At 42.4% G+C, this 24,202-nt stretch overlaps 1 protein-coding gene across 1 annotated transcript in view; it reads right to left on the bottom strand.

Annotated features, from left to right (window-relative positions):
- Positions 1-24,202, bottom strand: part of LOC138946594 (macrophage mannose receptor 1-like) — a 56,778-nt gene that overhangs the window by 2,720 nt on the left and 29,856 nt on the right. Inside the window, exons 16-29 of the mRNA XM_070318039.1 lie at positions 20,048-20,218; positions 18,618-18,734; positions 17,342-17,452; positions 16,456-16,509; positions 13,811-13,993; positions 13,323-13,471; positions 12,702-12,818; positions 11,123-11,241; positions 9,675-9,826; positions 8,382-8,584; positions 6,494-6,627; positions 5,639-5,691; positions 4,002-4,169; positions 3,032-3,076 (exon numbers count right to left, since the gene is read on the bottom strand). Coding sequence (XP_070174140.1) covers positions 3,032-3,076; positions 4,002-4,169; positions 5,639-5,691; positions 6,494-6,627; positions 8,382-8,584; positions 9,675-9,826; positions 11,123-11,241; positions 12,702-12,818; positions 13,323-13,471; positions 13,811-13,993; positions 16,456-16,509; positions 17,342-17,452; positions 18,618-18,734; positions 20,048-20,218 — 1,776 coding nt within the window. The remainder of the gene's footprint in view (positions 1-3,031; positions 3,077-4,001; positions 4,170-5,638; positions 5,692-6,493; positions 6,628-8,381; positions 8,585-9,674; positions 9,827-11,122; positions 11,242-12,701; positions 12,819-13,322; positions 13,472-13,810; positions 13,994-16,455; positions 16,510-17,341; positions 17,453-18,617; positions 18,735-20,047; positions 20,219-24,202) is intronic.

Below are 24,202 nucleotides of genomic sequence, written 5' to 3'. Positions count from 1 at the left end.
AATGACAGGATGTTCAGGCCAACAACAACAAAATGTCTGGTTAAGGTAACATAGCCTCATAGTCAACAAAAACTGTCGGTAGGTACTTTCTTCTTTTACCCATGATATTCCACGACAAACCAACTTTGCTGTAGTTATGAAAAATCACTGCATTTGGTTCCTAGGGGGTAAAAAATCAAGGGTCTGCCAAACCCGGCAAATGCAGTAGGCAGCCCAGAGAACCCTAAGTACCTCTCCCAAAGATGGTACTTTTCGGCAATATTTACAGTTTCAAATTGTTGGGATAACTTCTTTGTGATTTTATAGAGGTGTTCTGGGGAAACTGAAAGGTAGCCTCGTCAGGGGACAACTATTCAAACCCATATCCTCATCATTTTGTTTCTCCATTGAGAATAATCATTTATGGATGACTATTATTCATTTCCCTTGTTAGGGTGTACTTGCATGTACTGGTGGTTTATTACCCATATGTCCTCAGTGACTGAGGCTTACTGGTGTTGGAGGGATATTTTGTTTTCTCTTATGGTATCCTGAATAGGGGGTAAAAAATCAAGGGTCTGCCAAACCCGGCAAATGCAGTTAGGCAGCCCAGAGATCCCTAAGTACCTCTCCCAATTGTAGTACTTTTCGGCAATATTTACAGTTTCAAATTGCTAGGATAGCTTCTTTGTGGTTTTAGAGAGGTGTTCTGGGGAAACTGAAAGGTAGCCTCGTCAGGGGACAACTATTCAAACCCATATCCTCATCCTCACTGATTCGCCCCTGATTATGGTGCTCAATAATTCAAAAATCAGTAAATAACAAAAACATAGTTAAGTTTGAGATAACTGAAAAATGGTAATTATTCAATTTAATGGGACATCAGTCTGTGGTAGTACAAAGTCTCATTCCTTGACTTCTCTTTTTTTTTATCAAAGTGCTTGTGGCTCCTCATATTCATATAAGATACTGAATCTGAAAGCAATTCAATTTCACCAAAGGCCGTAAGCTGTCCTTTTGCACTGCCCTCTTCTCAGAAACAAATGAAAATTCTTAGACTGCATATTGTTGTCAGAACACAAACATCTGTGATCAGAACTCCCCCTTTTTCTTTTTCTTTTCTTACAGTTATCAATCAATCAATATGAAGCTTATATAGCGCGTATTCCGTGGGTACAGTTCTAAGCGCTTGTCGTAGAGTTGTTACACAGTTACAATCCCTCTCTCTCGCTCTAGTTCTGTTTAGGAAATGGATTGGAATCGTTAACTACAACCAAAACAAGTTTCTTGTGAACTGACGTACGAAATGCCACATCAAAACATTTTAACTTCTCATAATCTTTAAAAAAAAATAAACAACAACAAAAACGTGGCAACTCGTACTTCTCGAGTCAGTCAGTCACTCGCGTTCCGTGACACATGCACTTGTCAACTTCAGTTTGGTAATTGAATCAGTGATTCACAATACTCCTACAAACCACTCATTCTGAAACTCACTTTTGTAATAAAAACAAGCAAACTTACATTGATTATCTGCTCAATAAAAGGATCCATCGCTGCATCAGGATTCTCTCTGAACGCCATTTCGAGCATTCGCCGGAAGTAAGCGACTCAGTCATTTGGTGACCTTGACCGCTCAAGCCAGTTATTAACAGAGACAAAGAGCAGCTGGCGCGAAGACAGCTGTCCAGGTAATGTAAGTCCGTGAACTCACTCAGACTCTCCCGATTCTGTCACACAACCTTACTACATATATTCACAGCTTTAGTCAGCACATTCTTACTTTGCACATTCAGACCTCCATACCAGCATATAACAGAGAAGGTTATGACAGCCGATTGCACACAACTTTGATAAAACAGCTGTAAGATACAGACATAGCAAAAGAAGTAACAGTGGCCGCCGAGGAATATTCAGGAATCGTTGCCACAGAAGATAGAACAAAAAGTCCTTAACAGCTTTTCTTCTTCGGCACTGTATTAAGCTGCAATTAATTGGGTGAAGTTTGCCTCGCGAAGTATACTTCGCGAAGCTGACCGCACGGTAAAAAGACTTTGAGAAGTCAACTTTGGTATATTAAAGACCGCCTTGAAAGTTGCTTGGATCTTTTTTTGAAAATAATTGTTTTACCCACTGGTCCCTATCAAATTCCAGGTAAATATATTAGACATATTGACTAAGATAGGCTATACCGAATTCCAGGTGAATATATTAGACATATTGACTAAGATAGGCTATACCGAATTCCAGGTGAATATATTAGACATATTGACTAAGATAGGCTATACCGAATTCCAGGTGAATATATTAGACATATTGACTAAGATAGGCTATACCGAATTCCAGGTGAATATATTAGACATATTGACTAAGATAGGCTATACCGAATTCCAGGTGAATATATTAGACATATTGACTAAGATAGGCTATACCGAATTCCAGGTGAATATATTAGACATATTGACTAAGATAGGCTATACCGAATTCCAGGTGAATATATTAGACATATTGACTAAGATAGGCTATACCGAATTCCAGGTGAATATATTAGACATATTGACTAAGATAGGCTATACCGAATTCCAGGTGAATATATTAGACATATTGACTAAGATAGGCTATACCGAATTCCAGGTGAATATATTAGACATATCGACTAAGATAGGCTATACCGAATTCCAGGTGAATATATTAGACATATCGACTAAGATAGGCAGGCTATACCGAATTCCAGGTGAATATATTAGACATATTGACTAAGATAGGCTATACCGAATTCCAGGTGAATATATTAGACATATCGACTAAGATAGGCTATACCGAATTCCAGGTGAATATATTCGACATATTGACTAAGATAGGCTATACTGAATTCCAGGTGAATATATTAGACATATTGACTAAGATAGGCTATACCGAATTCCAGGTGAATATATTAGACATATTGACTAAGATAGGCTATACCGAATTCCAGGTGAATATATTAGACATATTGACTAAGATAGGCTATACTGAATTCCAGGTGAATATCTCAGACATATTGACCACTTACTTATTTGTCCGGTGGGAGGAGGCGCTGTGGTGGACAGTACGGTTCCTGGAACAAACAGACAGACACGAAACGTGCAGCACGTGCAACAGAAACACTGCAGTGTCACACCTCAGTGCACGCGCCTAGCAGTCAGCATGCAACGTCAAGAGTTTAATTCAAAGCAGCACAAGATTTAACTAGAAAGGTATTTTACAATGAAACATTTATTAAAAAGCAGACAGACAGGAGACAGACAGGAGACAGACATACAGACAGACAGACATCCAGGCAGACAAACAGATGCAGACAGGAGACATACAAACGTCCAGGCAGACAGATAGATAATCTCGTGCAATACTCCTTCTTTGTTCATGGGTTGAAACTTCCACGATCTTTTCCGTGTATGATCGTTTTTACCCCGCCATTCAAGCAGCCATAAGCCGCTTTCAGGGGAAGCATGCTGGGTATTTTCGTATTTCTATAACCCACTGAACTCTGACATGGATGACATAATCTTTTCCGTGCGCACGCGGTCTTGTGCTTGCGTGTACACACGAAGGAGGATAATGCACTAGCAGGTTTGCAAATATGTTGACCTGAGAAAATTCTCCACCCTTTACCAACCAGGCGCGGCCGGGATTCGAACCCGCGACCTTCCGCATGGGAGGCCGGCGTCTTCTCAACTAGGCCACTGTGCTATGTATTCTCTATTTCGTTTAAGCTAGGAACCTATTTCTTTGTTAATACCGTGAGTCACAAACTACCAAGCTACACACAACATCTCAGCTCGATCAGCCCATAAACACCAGAGATCTGAGACACACAAACTAACAAAGAGACAGACTAAAATCTATAAACCACCCCCTCCTCTAACCTTCTTATTAACAGTTAGTCCAATTTTCTTTCAGTTCATCAATTGTTTGGCTCTAACAAAAGGTGAATCGAAGGGAAAAACAGCAACCAAACTCAGCAGTCGACACAAGACACTCACCTCTCGGCACAGAACAAATGAAGTTTCTGGCGATGTAGCAGTTGTCGTCGTTCCATCCGTTGGCGGGGAAGGCCCAATTCACGCAGTCTTCGCGGTTGTCGTAGTCGTTAGGTTCCCCTGGCAACCAGTTGGTGTAATCCACGCCGTGGTCGTCGCTCCACACGTGACCTGCCCACAATGCAATGCGCTCATCTACAATACTCTAACCCTACAATAACTGTAATACATGGACTCCGCAACCCATACTAATTGGTACAATAACAATAACAATAACAATAACAGCACTTTATTGTCCATTAAAATATTACATAAAAATGGAAATTTTTCTTCGGCACACCCTGTCTGCATGTAAACGATTATAACAACAATTGTATAGGACGACACACATAAAACATAAAACATAAAACATAAAAGGGATACAATCAAATATGATATTGCACTATGTAAATTTACCCTCTCATATCACAGGAGTTGGGTTTCACAGCAGAGTAATCACATTACAAATATTTCACACACACCTTCACATGTACACATTGTTTGTTTTTTCCCAGCCGACCAGCCTCTACGTGATGCGAGAAGAATTTAAAATGGTGACTGCAGAAGGCAGGAATGACTTTTTAAACTGGTTTTTGCGTGCCAAAGGGACCTTATAACGTTTACCTGAAGGGAGAATTTCGAAACAGGGGTTGAGAGGATGGATCGGATCACGGACAATTTTGAGAGCTTTCCGCTTAATGGCAGCTTCGTAGAGACTGCTCAGCTGTCGTTGGGTTTGCCCAACAAGCTTGCTAGCCGTCGCAACAATGCGGTGGAGTTTAGCTTTGTTTTTAACATTTGTGGTACCATACAATGTCACAATGTTAAAAGTCAGTATGCTCTCAATCAATCTCAAAGTTGCACTAGAATTAGAAACCGTGAATTGATGAACACTCCTTCCCCTGTAGTCAAGCCCACCACATCTAGCAGCTAGGGTGTTGAGTGTTTGTGTGTGTCCAAGTGGTCTTGACCCTTGTACAAGTCTGGCCAGATGTGACAGTTGGATCGAACTGTTTACACGGGAAGGAGTGTGCATGTCAATCAGATCATTTTATCTTTAAATCGTATCCGCCAAAAACAACAGAAGAACATTTATTTTGTGGGGGCCCGGTAGCTCAGTTGGTAGAGCACTGGACTTGTGATCGGAAGGTCGCAGGTTCGAATTCGGGCCGGGACGGACACGGGTCAACTTTATGTGCAGACCCAGAGACGGAAGCCATGTCCCACCCCCGTGTCATCACAATGGCACGTAAATGACCTTGGTCATTCTGCCATAAGTGCAGGTGGCTGAATACACTTAAACACGCAGACACCTGGGTAGCGCGACTCCGTTGCTGCTAGCTTTCCACTGGGAGGAAGCGACCCGAATTTCCCAGCGATGGGACAATAAAGTAATGAAAATGAAATGAAAGAGAAAATGAAATGAATGTATGTATGTTAATTAATAACCAAGAAAATAACTAAGTGATTTTTTTGTTAGTGAAACTAAGGATACCGCATCTCTAGTGACCTCATACCTTGTCAAAAAAGAAAAAGCAAGAACAAAGAAGTGTTAAAGCATGGACCTATAGTATAGTATGGACCTATAGTATAATACGCACCTTGTTCAGAGTCTCTGTCGTTTAATCCTATCCAATATGTTTCTTGCGACGAACTGGAATCAAAACCACAGTAAATATATCGACACAATAAAATGCAATACATCTGATGTCTCAAAAGTCTCAAATTAATATAGTCTCATTATTAACGTTGAAATAAGTTTTCTTTACATTCACTTAAAAACAGCAATAACAACTAGACCATCACCACCATCACCACCAGCAACAACAAAGAAACAGGACAGCGCAATGAACGGAACATCCAATACAATACAGTTTCAAACATTCACAAGCCCTTCGACCTATAGAGCTTCAAAAACAATTGAGTATGACCACTGAAGTGTGCCAACAACTCGAACAATACTTTAGAGGCAAAGTCTGTCGAAACAGGAGCGATTGTGTGCGAAGTCAATAGCCCGATGAACAAAACAACGTGCCATGTGAACACAACGCGTCTTGAGAGCACAACAGTCAGACCCGGTCACAAACAGCTCTCTTCAACTCACAGGTGTCTGACCGGCAGCAAGTGAACGTTTGAGCTATATGATAGCAAAGTGCTCGAGGCCGGCAGACAACTCTGGGAAAGGGAAATTACTGCGTCACCATGTCACAAAGGCTAATCATGTACTTCGTCTAAAATCTGCCCAGGCTTTGACACGTCAAAACGCATCGTTTCAAACAGACACAAACTAAATATCAAACTCCGGAGTTGTGCGATACATATCTTTGCTGAATTAATTCCTCAAATTGACACGGGTGTAATTTATACGAAAATCAACCCTAAAAAACAAACACCCATTCTTACTCGTATTTCTTATTTAGGCTGAAAATAGTCTGCCCTCGAAAAGAAATACTTGCTTGTTGAGGACTCTGTTGGCGACGTAGTTGGCCATGTTTTTGTTCCACACCGACAGCAGGTCGCCCCCCAGAGTGCGGCAGTAGTCACGTGACTCCATCCACGACAGGCGGTCCGACTGCGTCAGGTTAAACGGCTGAAACACACACAGACACTCGGTCAAAAACGCAGAGAATCAAACACAGCCACGGATGCACGCACGCAGACAGTCACATGCAGACCAAAAGAACGACAGACAGACAGACAGACAGACAGACAGACAGACAGACAGACATACAGATGACAGCATATACACTGTCTTATTTCTTGTTTGTTTGTTTGTTTGTTTGCTTAACGCCCAGCCGACCACGAAGGGCCATATCAGGGCGGTGCTGCTTTGACATATAACGTGCGCCACACACAAGACAGAAGTCGCAGCACAGGCTTCATGTCTTACCCAGTCACATTATTCTGACACCGGACCAACCAGTCCTAGCACTAACCCCATAATGCCAGACGCCAGGCGGAGCAGCCACTAGATTGCCAATTTTAAAGTCTTAGGTATGACCCGGCCGGGGTTCGAACCCACGACCTCCCGATCACGGGGCGGACGCCTTACCACTAGGCCAACCGTGCCGGTTTATTTCTTGTGGAAATAAATGTTTCCTCACGATATGCATACCCGTCCATAAACATAAAACAAGTCGCGTAAGGCGAAAATACAACATTTAGTCAAGTAGCTGCCGAACTCACAGAATTGAAACTAAACGCAATGCAACGCAGCAAGACCGTATACTCGTAACATCGTCAGTCCACCGCTCACGGCAAAGGCAGTGAAATTGACAAGAAGAGCGGGGTAGTAGTTGCGCTGAGAACGATAGCACGCTTTTCTGTACCTCTCTTCGTTTTAACTTTCTGAGCGTGTTTTTAATCCAAACATATCATATCTATATGTTTTTGGAATCAGGAACCGACAAGGAATAAGATGAAAGTGTTTTTAAATTGATTTCGACAATTTAATTTTGATAATAATTTTTATATATTTAATTTTCAGAGCTTGTTTTTAATCCAAATATAACATATTTATATGTTTTTGGAATCAGCAAATGATGGAGAATAAGATGAACGTAAATTTGGATCGTTTTATAAAAGAAATATTTCTTTTATAATTTTCAGATTTTTAATGACCAAAGTCATTAATTAATTTTTAAGCCACCACGCTGAAATGCAATACCGAAGTCCGGGCTTTGTCGAACAATACTTGACCAAAATTTCAACCAATTTGGTTGAAAAATGAGGGCGTGACAGTGCCGCCTCAACTTTCACGAAAAGCCGGATATGATGTCATCAAAGACATTTATCAAAAAAATGAAAAAAAACGTATGGGGATATCATACCCAGGAACTTTCATGTCAAATTTCATAAAGATCGGTCCAGTAGTTTGGTCTGAATCGCTCTACACGCACGCACACACACACACACACGCACACACACACACACACACACATACACACACACATACACCACGACCCTCGTCTCGATTCCCCCCTCGATGTTAAAACATTTAGTCATAACTTGACTAAATGTAATGAGAAAGAATTGTGAGTGAATGTGAATTAGAGAGAGAGAGAGAGAGAGAGAGAGAGAGAAAGAGAGAGAGAGAGAGAGAGAGAGAGAGAGAGAGAGAGAGAGAGAGAGAGAGAGAGAGAGAGAGAGAGAGAGAGAGAGAGAGAGAGGAGGCGCAGATTTTAACAATCGATTATTGAATAAAACACTATTTGAACCAACCACTCAGACATTCACACACACACACACACACACACACACACACACACACACACACACACACACACACACACACACACACACACACACACACACACACACACACAAAGAATAAAACCCAGATACCATGATGCAGATGTTTCTGTAGCCCCTCCAATGTCGAGGACAGGGCAGTCTAGAGGTGGTGGTGGGGGGAGTGGGGGGAGGGGTGGTGAAGCCGGTACGCGGGAGTTCACAGATGTAGGACATGTGAGTGTTACACTTGTAGTTGGTCCACAGTCCCACTGGTCGGCCCGTTGTCATAGCAACACAAGTACCTTGCTCGTTGCCTGAAATCAGATAAACCATGAATTAATTTATACCGCCGGACGAACTCCAATTTATTATTAATAATAATAATAATGCATAATATTTCTATAGCGCATGTATCCAGGGTTTAACCCTGCTCAAAGCGCTGTACAATCAAAATCCTACGACAACAAAACATTATTTAACGTGCAATCACACACATATCAATGAATAACACATTGCTCTATAACACATTATCACAAACACACGCATGGGCACACACACGCACTACATAAAGCAAATTGCACAATAATACATTATCACAAACATACGCACTCACGCGCGCGCAAAACACGTACGTGAAAAACTATGTACAGTACATGGGACAAAAGTGACCATCAGGAACGGACCAGGCTTGAAAATGTATTTCACGGTAAATGTTTGCGGAAAAGGTGTGTTTTTAGTTTTGATTTGAACCGAGATAGGGAAGAGCAACTGCGAAGGTCAGCGGTCAGTAAATTCTAAATTACCATATTATTTCTTGCACGAGACAAATTTAACCTAACACTGTACACGACAAAGAAATCCCACGTTATTTTCTTTTTCTTTTTCTCGTTGATAGACTTTAGACCCATAGCGCTCTAAATCTACGCTGAGAAATACTCATTCTCACGCGAACGAAATGAGTATGCACTCTGGATGGAGACCCAATAGACAAATTAGTTTGAATAAAGTCGAATGCCCTGGCGACCGGCTCTCGGCCAGCCAAAGACTGTAGACTTCACCTTTCCATAATGACCACATAATTATCTATAAGGACAATTTTAGGCTTGTCTCTTTCGCGGTCGTCATGTACAGGTTCGACGGTGTTAAGATATATAGGCAACTGACTACGTTTTTACAATTTTCATGTCATTGTGTCGTCTACTTTGGACTATTACGCCAAGTAATTTTGTCTATTGATATATACATATATCTCATTATTAATTTGTATGTCCGCGGCCATCACTGGGTCGACGTATTAGTAAATTTTTCCTTTTGCCTATGATTAATTGAACTCTCTATTAACTAGCTTTTTTATATTCTTGATTTTAGAACCTTACCTGTTTCGGATCTTGTTTTTCCACTGACCTGTGTGTTTCTCTGACCACGAGGTGAAGTCGACGTCATAGTTGGTGGCCCACGTGTAGGTCTTGTTGTGTGCGCCTGGGTTCTTCAGCCCGATCCAGTAGCCCTGACCCCCGCGGTACACCAGCTCCGCTGACACGAAGGCCTGGATGTTCCTGATGTACGCCACACAAAGACACAGTGTTAATAGGGGCAGTACAGTACACAAAGACACAATGTTAGCAGGAGCAGTACAGTACACAAAGACACAATGTTAGCAGGAGCAGTACAGGACACAGAGACACAATGTTAGCAGGAGCAGTACAGTACACAAAGACACAATGTTAGCAGGAGCAGTACAGTACACAAAGACACAATGTTAGCAGGAGCAGTACAGTACACAAAGACACAATGTTAGCAGGGGCAGTACGTACAGTACACTAGCTCCGCACACAAGAATGTCTGGATGTTCCTGGCGTACATCTCGCAAGAATAATGTGTTAAATGAACAGAAACATTACAGTACACCTGCTCCATTGGTACGATGGCCTGCTTGTTCCTGGTGTACACCATACACAAGACAACGTGTTAAATTAAGAGAAACATGACATTACACCAGCTTGATCGACACTTTGGCCTGCATGTTCCTGGCGTACACCACACAAAGACACAGTGATAGCAGGTGCAGTAAGGTACACACGCTCCGCACACACGAATGTCGGGATGTTCCTGGCGTACACCACACAAAGAAGGCCCGAATGTTCCTTCTGTACACCATACACAGATATGTCTTATTTAGGGAGGCTATGGAATCGCTTAAACAAGGTCCCGAACGCGCATACTTTGAAAAGGCTTGTGGAGCACAAGAAATGAAAAAAGAATCACGCCAAACAGAAGTTTCGACTGACAGCGACTCTGTCAAGGTGTTTGGTTTTACGCAGTTATATCAAAAACTTGAAATCTCAGAATTTTCCTTTAGTTAAGGAGAATTAAAGGTTTGAGACGGCGTGTTCTGTTACACCGAGAAAGATAAATGACAGCCAATGAGAAAAAACAACAAATATTGACATACTTTCAGGGGCGGAGCAGTTAAGCCAGAGGAAGGGGGGGGGGGGGGGGTTACAACCTGGGGTCCAGGGGTAGACCCCTTGTGGGGTACATGGGCAAGGCACCGTTAGGGGGTCTTTACCCCCTAGAAGCTGAAGAGTCTTAGCTATTTTATGAACAATTTATGGCTTATCCTTGATTTTAAACATGATCAACTGGTGTCAGCAGCCACTCATTAATACTTTTTAAGTTAGCATTAATTTTTTTTGACAGCCGGGGGGGGGGGGGGGTCCGGAACCCCCCCCCCCCAATCCGCCCCTGACTTTGACAAAATGGAAAAAACCCGGAAATGTTATTTAATGGACCGTTACAAGACATTCCTTTTTGCATCAACGTACAGGTCACAATATGTTCAAAGGTCCTACCTGTCGTTGATGGTGGCCAGGTTACCATGGCGACGCTTGCAGTCGTTCTGAGCGTCGGTCCAGGTCTTGGTCGGTGAGGCGATGTACAGGTAACACTGGGCGCGGAAACCGAGCCCTCCCTGAACAGACACCACATCAAGCATACACATGGCAGGGATCCACACAAACGCTCTACCGACACGGTTCCGGGACCCCAAGTCATGATTTTATATAAGGCCAAAAAAAGAAATAGGTGTGGTTACGGTAACATAGCCCCCAAAAAATAGGGTAGGAAGGTAGGCAATCACTTTTTTTTAAAACTTTTTTTTCTAATGTGTACAAATTAAACCTACTCGACAGGGAAATCTCGGGCGCTTTCGCTGTCATTGCGTTTTCTGTACTCGTTTTCTTGTTTTTTGTGGTTTTTTTGTTGACAAATGTAATACAAAGTTATAGGGTCGGCCCCTAAAAATAGGGTAGGTCGGGTTACCGTAACCACACCTATTTTTTTTTTAGGCCTAATGCTCCTCAGCGGAATTTTAGGGGGTCCCAGAACCGGGAGGATTGTTGGCACTTCAGTGAGACCTTCACAAAAGTGTTATGTGTCATATTGCTTAGATTTACCTCGTACGTTTGCGTCGGTTGAGATCCTACATTTGCTCGTCTTTAAAATAAAGCCAAGTGTACGTTATTTTATATTAGTTAGGGAAACTAGCAGACGATTACGTCAGTATCGGCGTTACGCATGATAACGCAAATCTAGTGCGTCCCGGACCCAAAACAGAGATGCATGGAGGGAGCTGATTGGCGGCCTATACCCCAGACGGGGTCACAGGCGTAGGTGAGGTGAGGTGAGTGCGTCCCGGAATACGCTCTCATCACTTTTAGTGCGTCACAGGACCACCGTCAGGAATTCAGTCTACTACATGTTTTCGGCTTCCAGTGCGTATAGGACGCAGGGACGCACAGTTTCGGGAGACCTGGATGGAAACATTGCAGGGGTTGTGCTGGGATTCATCGTCTTCGGGAATTTTCCCGAAATGGACATAAACTTTTCGGCAATTTTATCCAACGCGAAAAACATAACAATAGATGTTTAGAAATAATTCTGTCACGTTTTCATGGGTTGTGGAAAAGTTGCCTTTTCTTGGACGAACCAGCGTGACAACATTTGCCAATTATTATCGATTGGCGTGCTCGCTGCATGACAACGTGTGGAAACACGCCGCTCGCTAGTGATTGGCGTACGATGGCACGCGGGTTTGTTCGCCCACGTTTTTCCCCAAGGATAACCAACCCTTTGCAGCCCATAAAAAAAACTTAACTGAGTTATTTTCGAACTTCGTCTATTGTGGCCGAAATGACGGCAAGGGTTTTGGTAATTTGATAATGTTCGATGTGTCGCCGACTGCCTACACCGAAGTACTGACGAACACTTCCGAAAATGGTTGATAGCGATTTCTGCAGTGTTCTGCAAGTTCATAGAAATGTACGATTTTGATCGTACATAAGAGATTCATCGTATATTACAAGCATCCTTCTTCAACCCGTGTAGTCGGTCACTGTTTCAGGGTGAAACGACGATTTCACGTGCACTCACCGCTGTGCATCCCTTGCGTATGGCGATGTCGGCAGTGTTCTGCAGACTCATGGCTTTCTTACAGATGAACGCTTTGATACCCGTCGCTGTGCATTTGTTGTCGTTCCACCCTCCGTGCTGTGCAAGCAAACAAAATTAAAAACAAACAATAAAAAAAAAATCACCTGGGGTCGAGACGAACAAGAGAATCATGTTCTTAGTCTAAACCTTGAACGTAGTTTCTTGGGTCGTGTACGACCCAGAACCTTAAAAGAGTGGCTGTAGCTCAGAAACCATTCGGAACTTTATGTTAAGCCTTCAAGCAATTCCTAACATTACACGCGGTCTTTCTCCTAAACACGGTAATGTTCGAAAATTGTTGGTGGATTAATGTGTGTGTGTGTTTATGTATGTGTCTGCATGGGTGTGCATGTAGTGTGTGTGTGTGTGTGTGTGTGTCTGTGTGTGTGTGTGTGTGTTTGTGTATATGTGTATGTGTATGTGTATGTGTGAGTGTATGTGTGAGTGTGTGTGTATGTGTGTGTGTGTGTGTGTGTGTGTCTGTCTGCCTGCCTGTATATTATATATATCCGTGTCTGTATATCTGGGTCTGTATCTGTGTGTGGATGTGCACGTGCTTACATTGGAAATAGCTACACAGTCCTCGTTGTTTATGTTGTTGGGCTCGTGATTGTTCCAGTGTGTGTAGGTGACAGCACTGGTGTCACTCCAAGAGAAACTTCCCTCTTGCAGCAAGTCGTTCAGTCCGATCCACGCGTAGGCGTTGAAACCTGCAAATAACACGTCAGTTATAGACCCATAGAAGCCGATTTATTTATTAAAAAAATATTTTTTTAAATACTTTTTATAATTACTTAATTATCGATTAAAAATATGTGACGTCTCAAACAATTTTATCGACCACATCAGCCAAGATCAGTCAATTTTCCCTCTGATTTAGCAGCGAATGTTAACTAACCTCAATTTCATTTCCAAAAGACACAAGTCTTAGAAGACATAATATAGTCTATATACTCCATAATATATATACTGACAGCCAAGATCAGTGAATAGTCATTCACATTATTTTTTTTTAGACAAAAGAGGTGTGAGATGTCCGAGATGCTGACCCTTAGGGAAGAGACTGAAGACGAACTTGTTCTCGGCGTCTGTGTGGACTGAGACGAGGGAGGCAGCACGCTGACCACAGATGACGCGAGCCTGCTGCCATTTGACATTGTTGAGGCCGGAGAACTGGTAACACTGACCGCTGAACCCCCGCCACCCCCGTCCGCACCCCCACGTCTTGCCGCCTGTAAGCAGACATGATGATGATAATGATGAGAGAGAGAGAGAGAAAGAGAGAGAGAGAGAGAGAGAGAGAGAGAGAGAGAGAGGGAGAGAGAGAGGAGAGAGGAGAGGGAGAGAGAATTGAATTGAACATTATTTAACAAGGATTAAGATTTAAGGCTACGCCTTTTCTTACAATCTGTCCTTGGGATGCATAGACACACAATTATATAATTAGAAAATTAAAAGTTAAAAAGTTAACCAACAAAAGGAGATCGGAAAACTTCAGCACGTGATAATAAAGATGACGATGATGATGATGATGACGATGATGATGATGATGAAGATGATGATGATGATGAAGATGAGGCATGAAGAGCATACATAATATGTGGTTATTCATAAAATCAAATGCATACTATGCAGAGACGCAGACGCAGACGCAGATAATGTATTCAATAGGCCTAGCTCCTTATGAAGGAGTGTTAACGTTGCAAATAATTTAACTCATCAGGTGCAAAAAGGTACAACATAATAATCGCACAACACTACAGATTAAAACATACATTACACGGTATTTAACTAAGAGGTTACAACATCTCTTAATTTAAAGGCTTTATACAAATACAGGGATACATTTCTAAGTCTAAAAGTGCTTGGGTTTTTATAATATTTAAATGGGATCAATGTTTCTCTTAACCTGTTTAAGTATGGACAACACAAAACAAAATGGACTTCATCTTCTTGCTTTACTTTACAAAGGGGACACATCAACTGATCGGCATTATGCTGTTTATATCGGTTAGCATGCACATTTATTTCTGAAATACCGAATCGAAACCTAGTCATAATAAACTTTAGATGTCTATCCACATTCAACAAAAGGTAGTGTTTAATGTCATGTACAGTACAAAATGTCCGATAAACAGCAAATCTATCACTATTTTGTATATGATAATCCCACTCTTGCCATCTGCAATCGACCAACCTTTCCCTAAAAACACGCAAAAACTCTTTTTCATTAACAACGCCCTGATTCAACCACACAAAACCAAAACCGTACTCATACAATTTACAACGGACACTTGAGGCCCAGTTCTTTTTACCACTCTCATCCATTTTATACAACATATCATATGATTTACGAGGAAGTCTGTGCGCCTCCATCTTTAACAATTTCATCCAGTAGCTAACGCATCTTAAAATAGAATTCAAATATATCGGATATCTGTTTGTCTCGCCATATACCAGGTCATTAGGTGTTCGCATACGAACTCCTAAGAACTTCTTCAATGCAAATAAATGGACTTTTTCACACTGCAGAGCAGCCTTATCCAGTCCCCATATCTCAGCACCATACTGTACTATTGGTTGTACTTGGGAATCAAACAACTTCAAAAAAACATTCAAACTATTATTATTAAGCACAGATAATCTTTGTATAATACACATCAGAACATTTTTGGCCCGGCTTGAGAGATCGCTACAGCAGCAGTGAAACTGAGTCGAGTTGAAAACAATATTCCTAAATACTTATACACGTTTACAACACGTAAAATATTAACTCCATATGTCCATCTTTCCCTTGCACTCAAATATCCACCTTTCCTAAACACAATAATGTTACTTTTACTCATGTTTACCTTTAAATGAAGAGAGGACACTGCCCTGCGTAAATTATTTAACTGAGTCTGTAGACCCACAACAGTCTCTGATAACAACAATAAATCATCAGCAAGCAAAATAATAAACAATTCCAAATAATCATCGGTAAATGTGGCACCATGTCTTCCATTCTCAATTATCTCAAGTGCTAACTCATTAATATTAAGTAGAATGAGAGAGAGAGAATGAGAGAGAGAGAAAGAGAGAGAGAGAATGAGAGAGAATGAGAGAGAGAAAGTGAGAGAAAGAGAGAGGGAGAGAGAGAGCGCGCGAGAGAGAGAGTGAGAGAGAAGGAGAGAGAGAGAGAGAGAGAGAGAGAGAGAGAGAGAGAGAGAGAGAGAGAGAGAGAAAGATAAACAGACACGACGACAGGAGGATAGACAGACAAACAGATACATGTAAAATAAAAGAATTGGTGATCTGTGTGTGTATGTTTGTGTGTTTGTGTGTGTGTGTGTGAGGGTGAGTGTGTGTGTGTGTGTGTGTGTGTGTGTGTGTGTGTGTGTGTGTGTGTGTGTGTGTGTGTGTGTGTGTGTGTGTGTGTGGTTATCTGTAGTCTGTTAAAAACACAGAAAGAAAGAAAGAAAAAAACACCAAAAAAACAAAGAAACAAAACAAAACAAAGTCCCCTGTGAAGCTTGCGAAAGTGACGAAACAAATCCAGAGCAAAGTCTGACACCCGTTTGTGATCAATCATTCTCGTCTTCAAAACAAAGACATCAATTTAAAAAGCTTGAAGGCAACATGTAACCCTTTTTTTAAGACACATAAGACGCTATGCACTGCAGTCATGTTATTAGGCCAAGAAAATTAAACTTACCTGGAACGTGGGCAGGGGAAGTAACGGCTGGAGTGGGCTTGGGGGTTACCTTCCCTGAAAAGAATCGTGGTTCAGTCACATGCACAACATTGTCACGTCATACATTTTAATCATTCACGACACTTCTTTTCTCTTTACTAAACATCTATTTATTGATTTTCACTTATGCTACATTTCGACCAGCGACAAAGACAATTAAATGATCGATTGCTTGAAAGTAATAAATACGAAGGGAAGAAAGCAAAGAAAACCCAAGAGAAATATAACTCATAACTCCGAGGTAGGAAAAACACCCCCGTCCTTACCATTCTCACTGCCACCAACTGAGAAGGTTATTTCCCTTTGACCATTAATATGTCCCTCTATAAGTCCTTTTAGAATCTTAATCCACCAATAACTCCCTAACCGTGTGTTTGACTGGTCCCAATTTTTGTAAGGACCGTCTCAGGAATGTATAGAACCTGTTCACCAAGTTTGGTGACGATCGGTCCGTTCATTCTTGAGATCTATATGCGAACACAAACACACACACAAACAAACAAACACATCGACCGAATCCTATACACACCCCTATACCGGGGGTGTAACAAATACGAGAGAGAGAGAGAGAGAGAGAGAGAGAGAGAGAGAGAGAGAGAGAGAGAGAGAGAGAGAGAGAGAGAGAGAGAGAGAGAGAGAGAGAGAGAGAGAGAGAGCACAATACATTCTGATCAATAGACAGACACCAATACAATTACATGAAACTCAATCAAACTAAACGTCAGAGAGAGTAAAACAAAGGGAGGCAAAAGGGAGAAAAGGATCTAACGAACGGGCAGTTTAATTTACTTATTCATTCACAAACGTATCTTTTTTTTTTATATCTTTAAAGAAACAGAAAAGTTACCCATTTTCTCGCAGATGTACCCGTAGCGGTCAGTGCACTTGAAGTCGCTCCATTGTCCGTTGGCCTTGGAGATACCCACACAGTCCGAGTTGCCTTGGTTGTTAGGCTCACCTTCAGGATATCACAATTTATCCTACATTTGTGAGAGAGACCATCCCTGTCATATTTAAACCATACACTCACATGTGGGTATATGTGACCCTCCACCACGAAATGAGTCGCATGACACCTTTGCATGATTTTCATATTTTTACATTTTCCTAAGAGTTTTTTATGCTCTATCCAGAGGTGAAAACCGTTTTAGAAAAGAGCAGAAACTGTTTGAGTTATAAGCCTGTGACTAAGGTGGCCCTCACACTGTTACCAGACACTCCCCGGACTTATATTAAGCCTAGCGCAGAACCGCGCGAGGTGACATGCGACTCATTCCGTGGTGGAGGGTCACATATCATGTAAATGAGGTCGTGTCAAACTAAACTGGCAGGGACCTTATTTTCCACTGCTCATGATGACAAAGTCACCGAATAGAAATAAACGTCATTCTCGAAACATGTTTGTGCTTGCTGTTTCCTTTGGAAAGACGATTGGAATTGGCACGTCACGCTTTACTTTCTAGTGTGACGTCTTTTGGCTTTGACGTGAAAGATTTGACGAGGCGATAGCGAAACAGGTTTCAAGGCCAGGGCCCTAAAAAATCTGAGCTTAAATTATGCCCCCTCCTCCAGAACCCACAGAGTCCCGGTTTGTAGTGTTTCCGAAATAGGCCACCGACGTGACAAATTTGATCAACTCTTCTAATTACTCTGCCTAGTCAATGAGTTGCAGATTGATAGTTACACCTACACGCTTAACAGGTTTGAGAAACAAAGGGTGCTCCAAATGCATAAGACATGAGTCATTTAGTTAGCTTAAGAGGTTTGAGAAACAAAGGGTGCTCCAAATGCATAGGACATGAGTCCTTTAGTTAGTGAGAGTTACGCGGAGCCAGTCTCCTGGCACCTGAGAATGCAAAAAGCATTGGAATGAACCAGCGACTTTTATTTCCAAAAAGGATGATCGCGGCAAGCTCATTATGTTCCGCATTCTCCAGAGCACTCTAACTATTATAACTCTTACGTACACAGCAATACACAAGAACCAGCATTTATTCATGACTGGACAAATCACTTAACAGGCTAAAATAAATGCTCAAAACGACAGGCTGATCCTGGTTCACAAGAAGAACAGTTCTTGTGATTCTTATGAAATTCAACGGAAAGGGTACTGGGCTAGTTACCAGGCCTCCAGTTGAGGAAGCCGAAGGGAGAGTTGTCTGCCCAGCGCCAGCCGGTCTCCGACTGCCGGTCGTTGGCTCCCACCCAGAAGTAGTTGGAGTTGAGTCGGGCCAGGCGTCCTGTGCAGACACAGACACAGTGCTGAACGTACACACGTGCATACAGACAAAAAGAACATATCAGGCGGGAAAGCATCCAGACTGACATATATATATACTAGATGATTACCCGCTTCGCCGGGTACCGGCTTCGCCGGGAAGAAGTACAGCCGAATACCCGGCTGCGCCTGGGACACGCCGGCTTCGCCGGCGCACGAAGGAAGGGAGATCTAAAAATAGTAACGTGCAGTGACCTTCTTAAAATAGTAACGTAGTAACGGGAATATGGATTGACGCCACACGAAGGAAGGGAGATCTAAAAATAGTAACGTGCAGTGCCCTTCTAAAAATAGTAACGTAGTAACGGGAATATGGATTGACGCCACACGAAGGAAGGGAGATAAACGCGCAAAACAAAACACTGGAGAAGATAAGGAAGAGTTACTGGGAATGGATATAGTGGATCTACAGAAAAACCAAAATCGGTTCAGCGCTGTGCGCTGAGAGCACGTGTTGAAATATCTCATCGATGAGGTTGTGTCCGGGGTGTAGCTGAATACGGTCTCCAAATTTGAAAAAGATCGACCGAGAACTTTGGCCGTGCATTGCGAACAGACACACAGGCACACAGACACTAGTCGTATATATATATATAGTTGTGCTGAGAAACAGACAATAGTGAAAAAGAAAGACACGCAACAATAAAAGAAAGACACGCAACAAAAAAGACTGACCTAGGAACGCACAGACAGACAGACAGACAGACAGACAGACAAACAGACAGACAGACAGACAGACAAACAGACAGACAGACACACACACACACACACACACACACACAGACAGACAGACAGACGGACACAGTTAGAACTGTTCAGTATCAATCTAACAACGTGTCACACACACTCATCATTGATGTAGAACTGTTCAGTATCAATGTAACAACGTGTCACACACAATCATCATTGATGTAGAACTGTTCAGTATCAATCTAACAACGTGTCACACACACTCACCATTGATGTAGAACTGTTCAGTATCAATGTAACAACGTGTCACACACAATCATCATTGATGTAGAACTGTACAGTATCAATCTAACAACGTGTCACACACACTCATCATTGATGTAGAACTGTTCAGTATCAATGTAACAACGTGTCACACACAATCATCATTGATGTAGAACTGTTCAGTATCAATCTAACAACGTGTCACACACACTCACCATTGATGTAGATCTGTTCAGTATCAATCTAACAATGTGTCATACACACTCACCATTGATGTAGAACTGTTCAATATCAACCTAACAATGCGTCACACACACTCACCATTGATGTAGAACTGCTCAGCGAGAGAGCTGATGCCGACGAGGTCACCGTGGTTGGCCTGACAGGCTGTACGTGCATCGAGCCATGACAGTCGCTCCGTGTTGAACATGTAGCAGCTGAAACTGTTGGGGTCGTTCTCCCACATCGGCCCGCAGTTCGTGCTCCACGGCTCTGTGCAGACACACACACACAGTCAGGCAGGGAGACAGAGAGACAGAGACACAGATATAGGCAGACAGGCAGACGGGCAGACAGATCTACATACAGGCAGACAGACTGACATACATACGCACGCACGCATACATACATGTATGCAGACAGACACACGCACGCGTGCACACAGACAGACAGGCATACCAACTCCAAACAAGTCGCGTAAGGCGAAAATACAACATTTAGTCAAGTAGCTGTCGAACTCACAGAATGCAACTGAACGCAATGCAACGCAGCAAGACCGTATACTCGTAGCATCGTCAGTCCACCGCTCACGGCAAAGGCAGTGAAATTGACAAGAAGAACGGGGTAGTAGTTGCGCTGAGAAGGATAGCACGCTTTTCTGTACCTCTCTTCGTTTTAACTTTCTGAGCGTGTTTTTAATCCAAAGATATCATATCTATATGTTTTTGGAATCAGGAACCGACAAGGAATAAGATGAAAGTGTTTTTAAATTGATTTCGACAATTTAATTTTGATAATAATTTTTATATATTTAATTTTCAGAGCTTGTTTTTAATCTAAATATAACATATTTATATGTTTTTGGAATCAGCAAATGATGGATCGTCGCGATATAACCTTCGTGGTTGAAAACGACGTTAAACACCAAATAAAGAAAGAAAGCAAATGATGGAGAATAAGATGAACGTAAATTTGGATCGTTTTATAAAATAATATTTTTTTTTACAATTTTCAGATTTTTAATGACCAAAGTCATTGATTATTTTTTAAGCCACCAAGCTGAAATGCAATACCGAAGTCCGGGCTTCGTCGAACATTACTTGACCAAAATTTCAACCAATTTGGTTGAAAAATGAGGGCGTGACAGTGCCGCCTCAACTTTCACGAAAAGCCGGATATGACGTCATCAAAGACATTTATCAAAAAAATGAAAAAAACGTTCGGGGATATCATACCCAGAAACTCTCATTAGGGTGGCTCAAAAAACCGCTTTTTTTGAAATGTTACCCTCCCCTGGTTTTATTTTGTGCGTATTGGTGTATATATCACCCTGATTTTCTTTCAGAATTTTTCGACCTATTTTGAGGGGTGCCATTTCACGATTTTCTTTAAAAAATCTGAAAAATCACGTTTTTTGGGCTAAAATAAACTTTTTTTTTTTAAATGTTACCCTCCCCTGGTTTTATTTTGTGCGTACTGGTGTATATATCACCCTGATTTTCTTTCAGAATTTTGCGACCTATTTTGAGGGGTGCCATTTCACGTTTTTCTTTAAAAAAAAATCTGAAAATCACGCTTTTTTGACTTAGTGCACAAAATATACTCATAAAGGTGATCAGATTTTATTGAAATTGAGGATTTAAGTACGTTACAATGCAAACAATCACATATTATTACAGTCCTGGTTATAATACAAAACCGATATTCATTCTACGATCTATCTGCTAATCACTATTCTTGTTACAGTATTATCTCGAGTAAGCCGAAGTAGGATTTACGGTGGACAAATTGTTCCTTGAAAGTCGGCTTATGCGCGATGTTTTACAGTCATAATACAAAACCGATGTTCATTCTACATTCTATCTCCATTTAGACAATGTCATTCAAGTCTGCCTTGCGGAGGTGAGAGAGGCGGCAGCGGTGGTCGGTTCCGACTAGTATGACATCATCAATATGGCCTGGATCGCGTGTCATGTTGGCATATTCCTGGACATCCTTGACCGCCCTCTCTGCGCTGTCATTGACGACCTTCATATCTCGGGTCAGGTCCCTCAGCTCCTGGTAGGCGGGGGACAGAGGCCAGGTCGCAGGCTCAGTGAGGAGCCACGCTGTGTCAAGGCGGAAGAGTTTGAAGAGAAGCCATGACCTCTCTGTCACAAAGACGGCGAGGCTTGGGCGGGTGTCAGTCAGTAGGCGAATCACTGGCTGGAAGTTTGGCTTTCCCGGGGCAAAGTAGCGTGGTGCAGGCAGTGCCACCAGACCATCAGCAACTTCCTTCTTCTCCTTGTCTGACACCATGTCATCAAAGAGACACAGGATGACCTGCTCGGGCACGAGATACCACATGTGCCGCCGGACACTATCAAGCCCCTTCCTTGCTGCAGCGGGCTCGACCGAGATGTATGCCAGGAGTGAATAGTAGAATTCCAGGTCGTGGCGAGGGGCGGATGTGGAGAGGCGGGACTTCAGGTAGTATGGCCCGTATAGTAGCACCACAATCTGGGCCATCTTCTCCACCACAGGCTGCTCGAGGACTTTCATCGGCCAGATGTTACTCAACAGCTGCATCTTGAGAAGGTAGATGGAGCTCGCCATGAAGCGTGCAGAATGCATGGCACCTGGGCGTCGCATACGGTATCCACGGGGGACATCTCCACCGAGATAGAAGTAGATACTCTCTGTGAGCTCCCGATTCGGGCCAAGAAGACCAAGCCAAAGTACCCTGTACTCCACTGGGACGGCAAGATAATGCTCTGGGCATGCATGATGACTGCAATGCTGTGGTTTTGAGTGGCCCTGGAGACTGTCCACCCACGTTTCTTGGAGCACCCATTGTGAAGCGAGGAACTGGACAAGAACTATGTACCAAGTGTCTGGAAATTCTTGCAGTGTATGATATTCTGGTGGCACTGCCTGCACCACGCTACTTTGCCCCGGGAAAGCCAAACTTCCAGCCAGTGATTCGCCTACTGACTGACACCCGCCCAAGCCTCGCCGTCTTTGTGACAGAGAGGTCATGGCTTCTCTTCAAACTCTTCCGCCTTGACACAGCGTGGCTCCTCACTGAGCCTGCGACCTGGCCTCTGTCCCCCGCCTACCAGGAGCTGAGGGACCTGACCCGAGATATGAAGGTCGTCAATGACAGCGCAGAGAGGGCGGTCAAGGATGTCCAGGAATATGCCAACATGACACGCGATCCAGGCCATATTGATGATGTCATACTAGTCGGAACCGACCACCGCTGCCGCCTCTCTCACCTCCGCAAGGCAGACTTGAATGACATTGTCTAAATGGAGATAGAATGTAGAATGAACATCGGTTTTGTATTATGACTGTAAAACATCGCGCATTAGCCGACTTTCAAGGAACAATTTGTCCACCGTAAATCCTACTTCGGCTTACTCGAGATAATACAGTAACAAGAATAGTGATTAGCAGATAGATCGTAGAATGAATATCGGTTTTGTATTATAACCAGGACTGTAATAATATGTGATTGTTTGCATTGTAACGTACTTAAATCCTCAATTTCAATAAAATCTGATCACCTTTATGAGTATATTTTGTGCACTAAGTCAAAAAATCGTGATTTTCAGATTTGTTTTAAAGAAAAACGTGAAATGGCACCCCTCAAAATAGGTCGCAAAATTCTGAAAGAAAATCAGGGTGATATATACACCAGTACGCACAAAATAAAACCAGGGGAGGGTAACATTTAAAAACAAAAGTTTATTTTAGCCCAAAAAACGTGATTTTTCAGCTTTTTTAAAGAAAATCGTGAAATGGCACCCCTCAAAATAGGTCGAAAAATTCTGAAAGAAAATCAGGGTGATATATACACCAATACGCACAAAATAAAACCAGGGGAGGGTAACATTTCAAAAAAAGCGTTTTTTTGAGCCACCCTATCTCTCATGTCAAATTTCATAAAGATCGGTCCAGTAGTTTGGTCTGAATCGCTCTACACGCACGCACGCGCGCACACACACACACACACACACATACACACACACACACATACACCACGACCCTCGTCTCGATTCCCCCCTCTATGTTAAAACATTTAGTCATAACTTGACTAAATGTAAAAACAGTCATCGGAGAGACTACCCTCAGATAGCCTCGGCTAACCAAACCCGAAGACCGACACGTGTCACGCTCGTCTCCGTGAAGCGTGCGAACATCATACTATTTTCTTTCAATTCTGATCGCGTTTGTAAAGTAAACATTACATATCTATATATTTTTGAAGTCAGG

The sequence above is a fragment of the Littorina saxatilis genome, linkage group LG14 (genome assembly GCF_037325665.1).
Source record: "Littorina saxatilis isolate snail1 linkage group LG14, US_GU_Lsax_2.0, whole genome shotgun sequence".
Classification (NCBI taxonomy): Eukaryota; Metazoa; Mollusca; class Gastropoda; order Littorinimorpha; family Littorinidae; genus Littorina; species Littorina saxatilis.
This window is presented reverse-complemented; position numbering and strand designations above follow the sequence as displayed.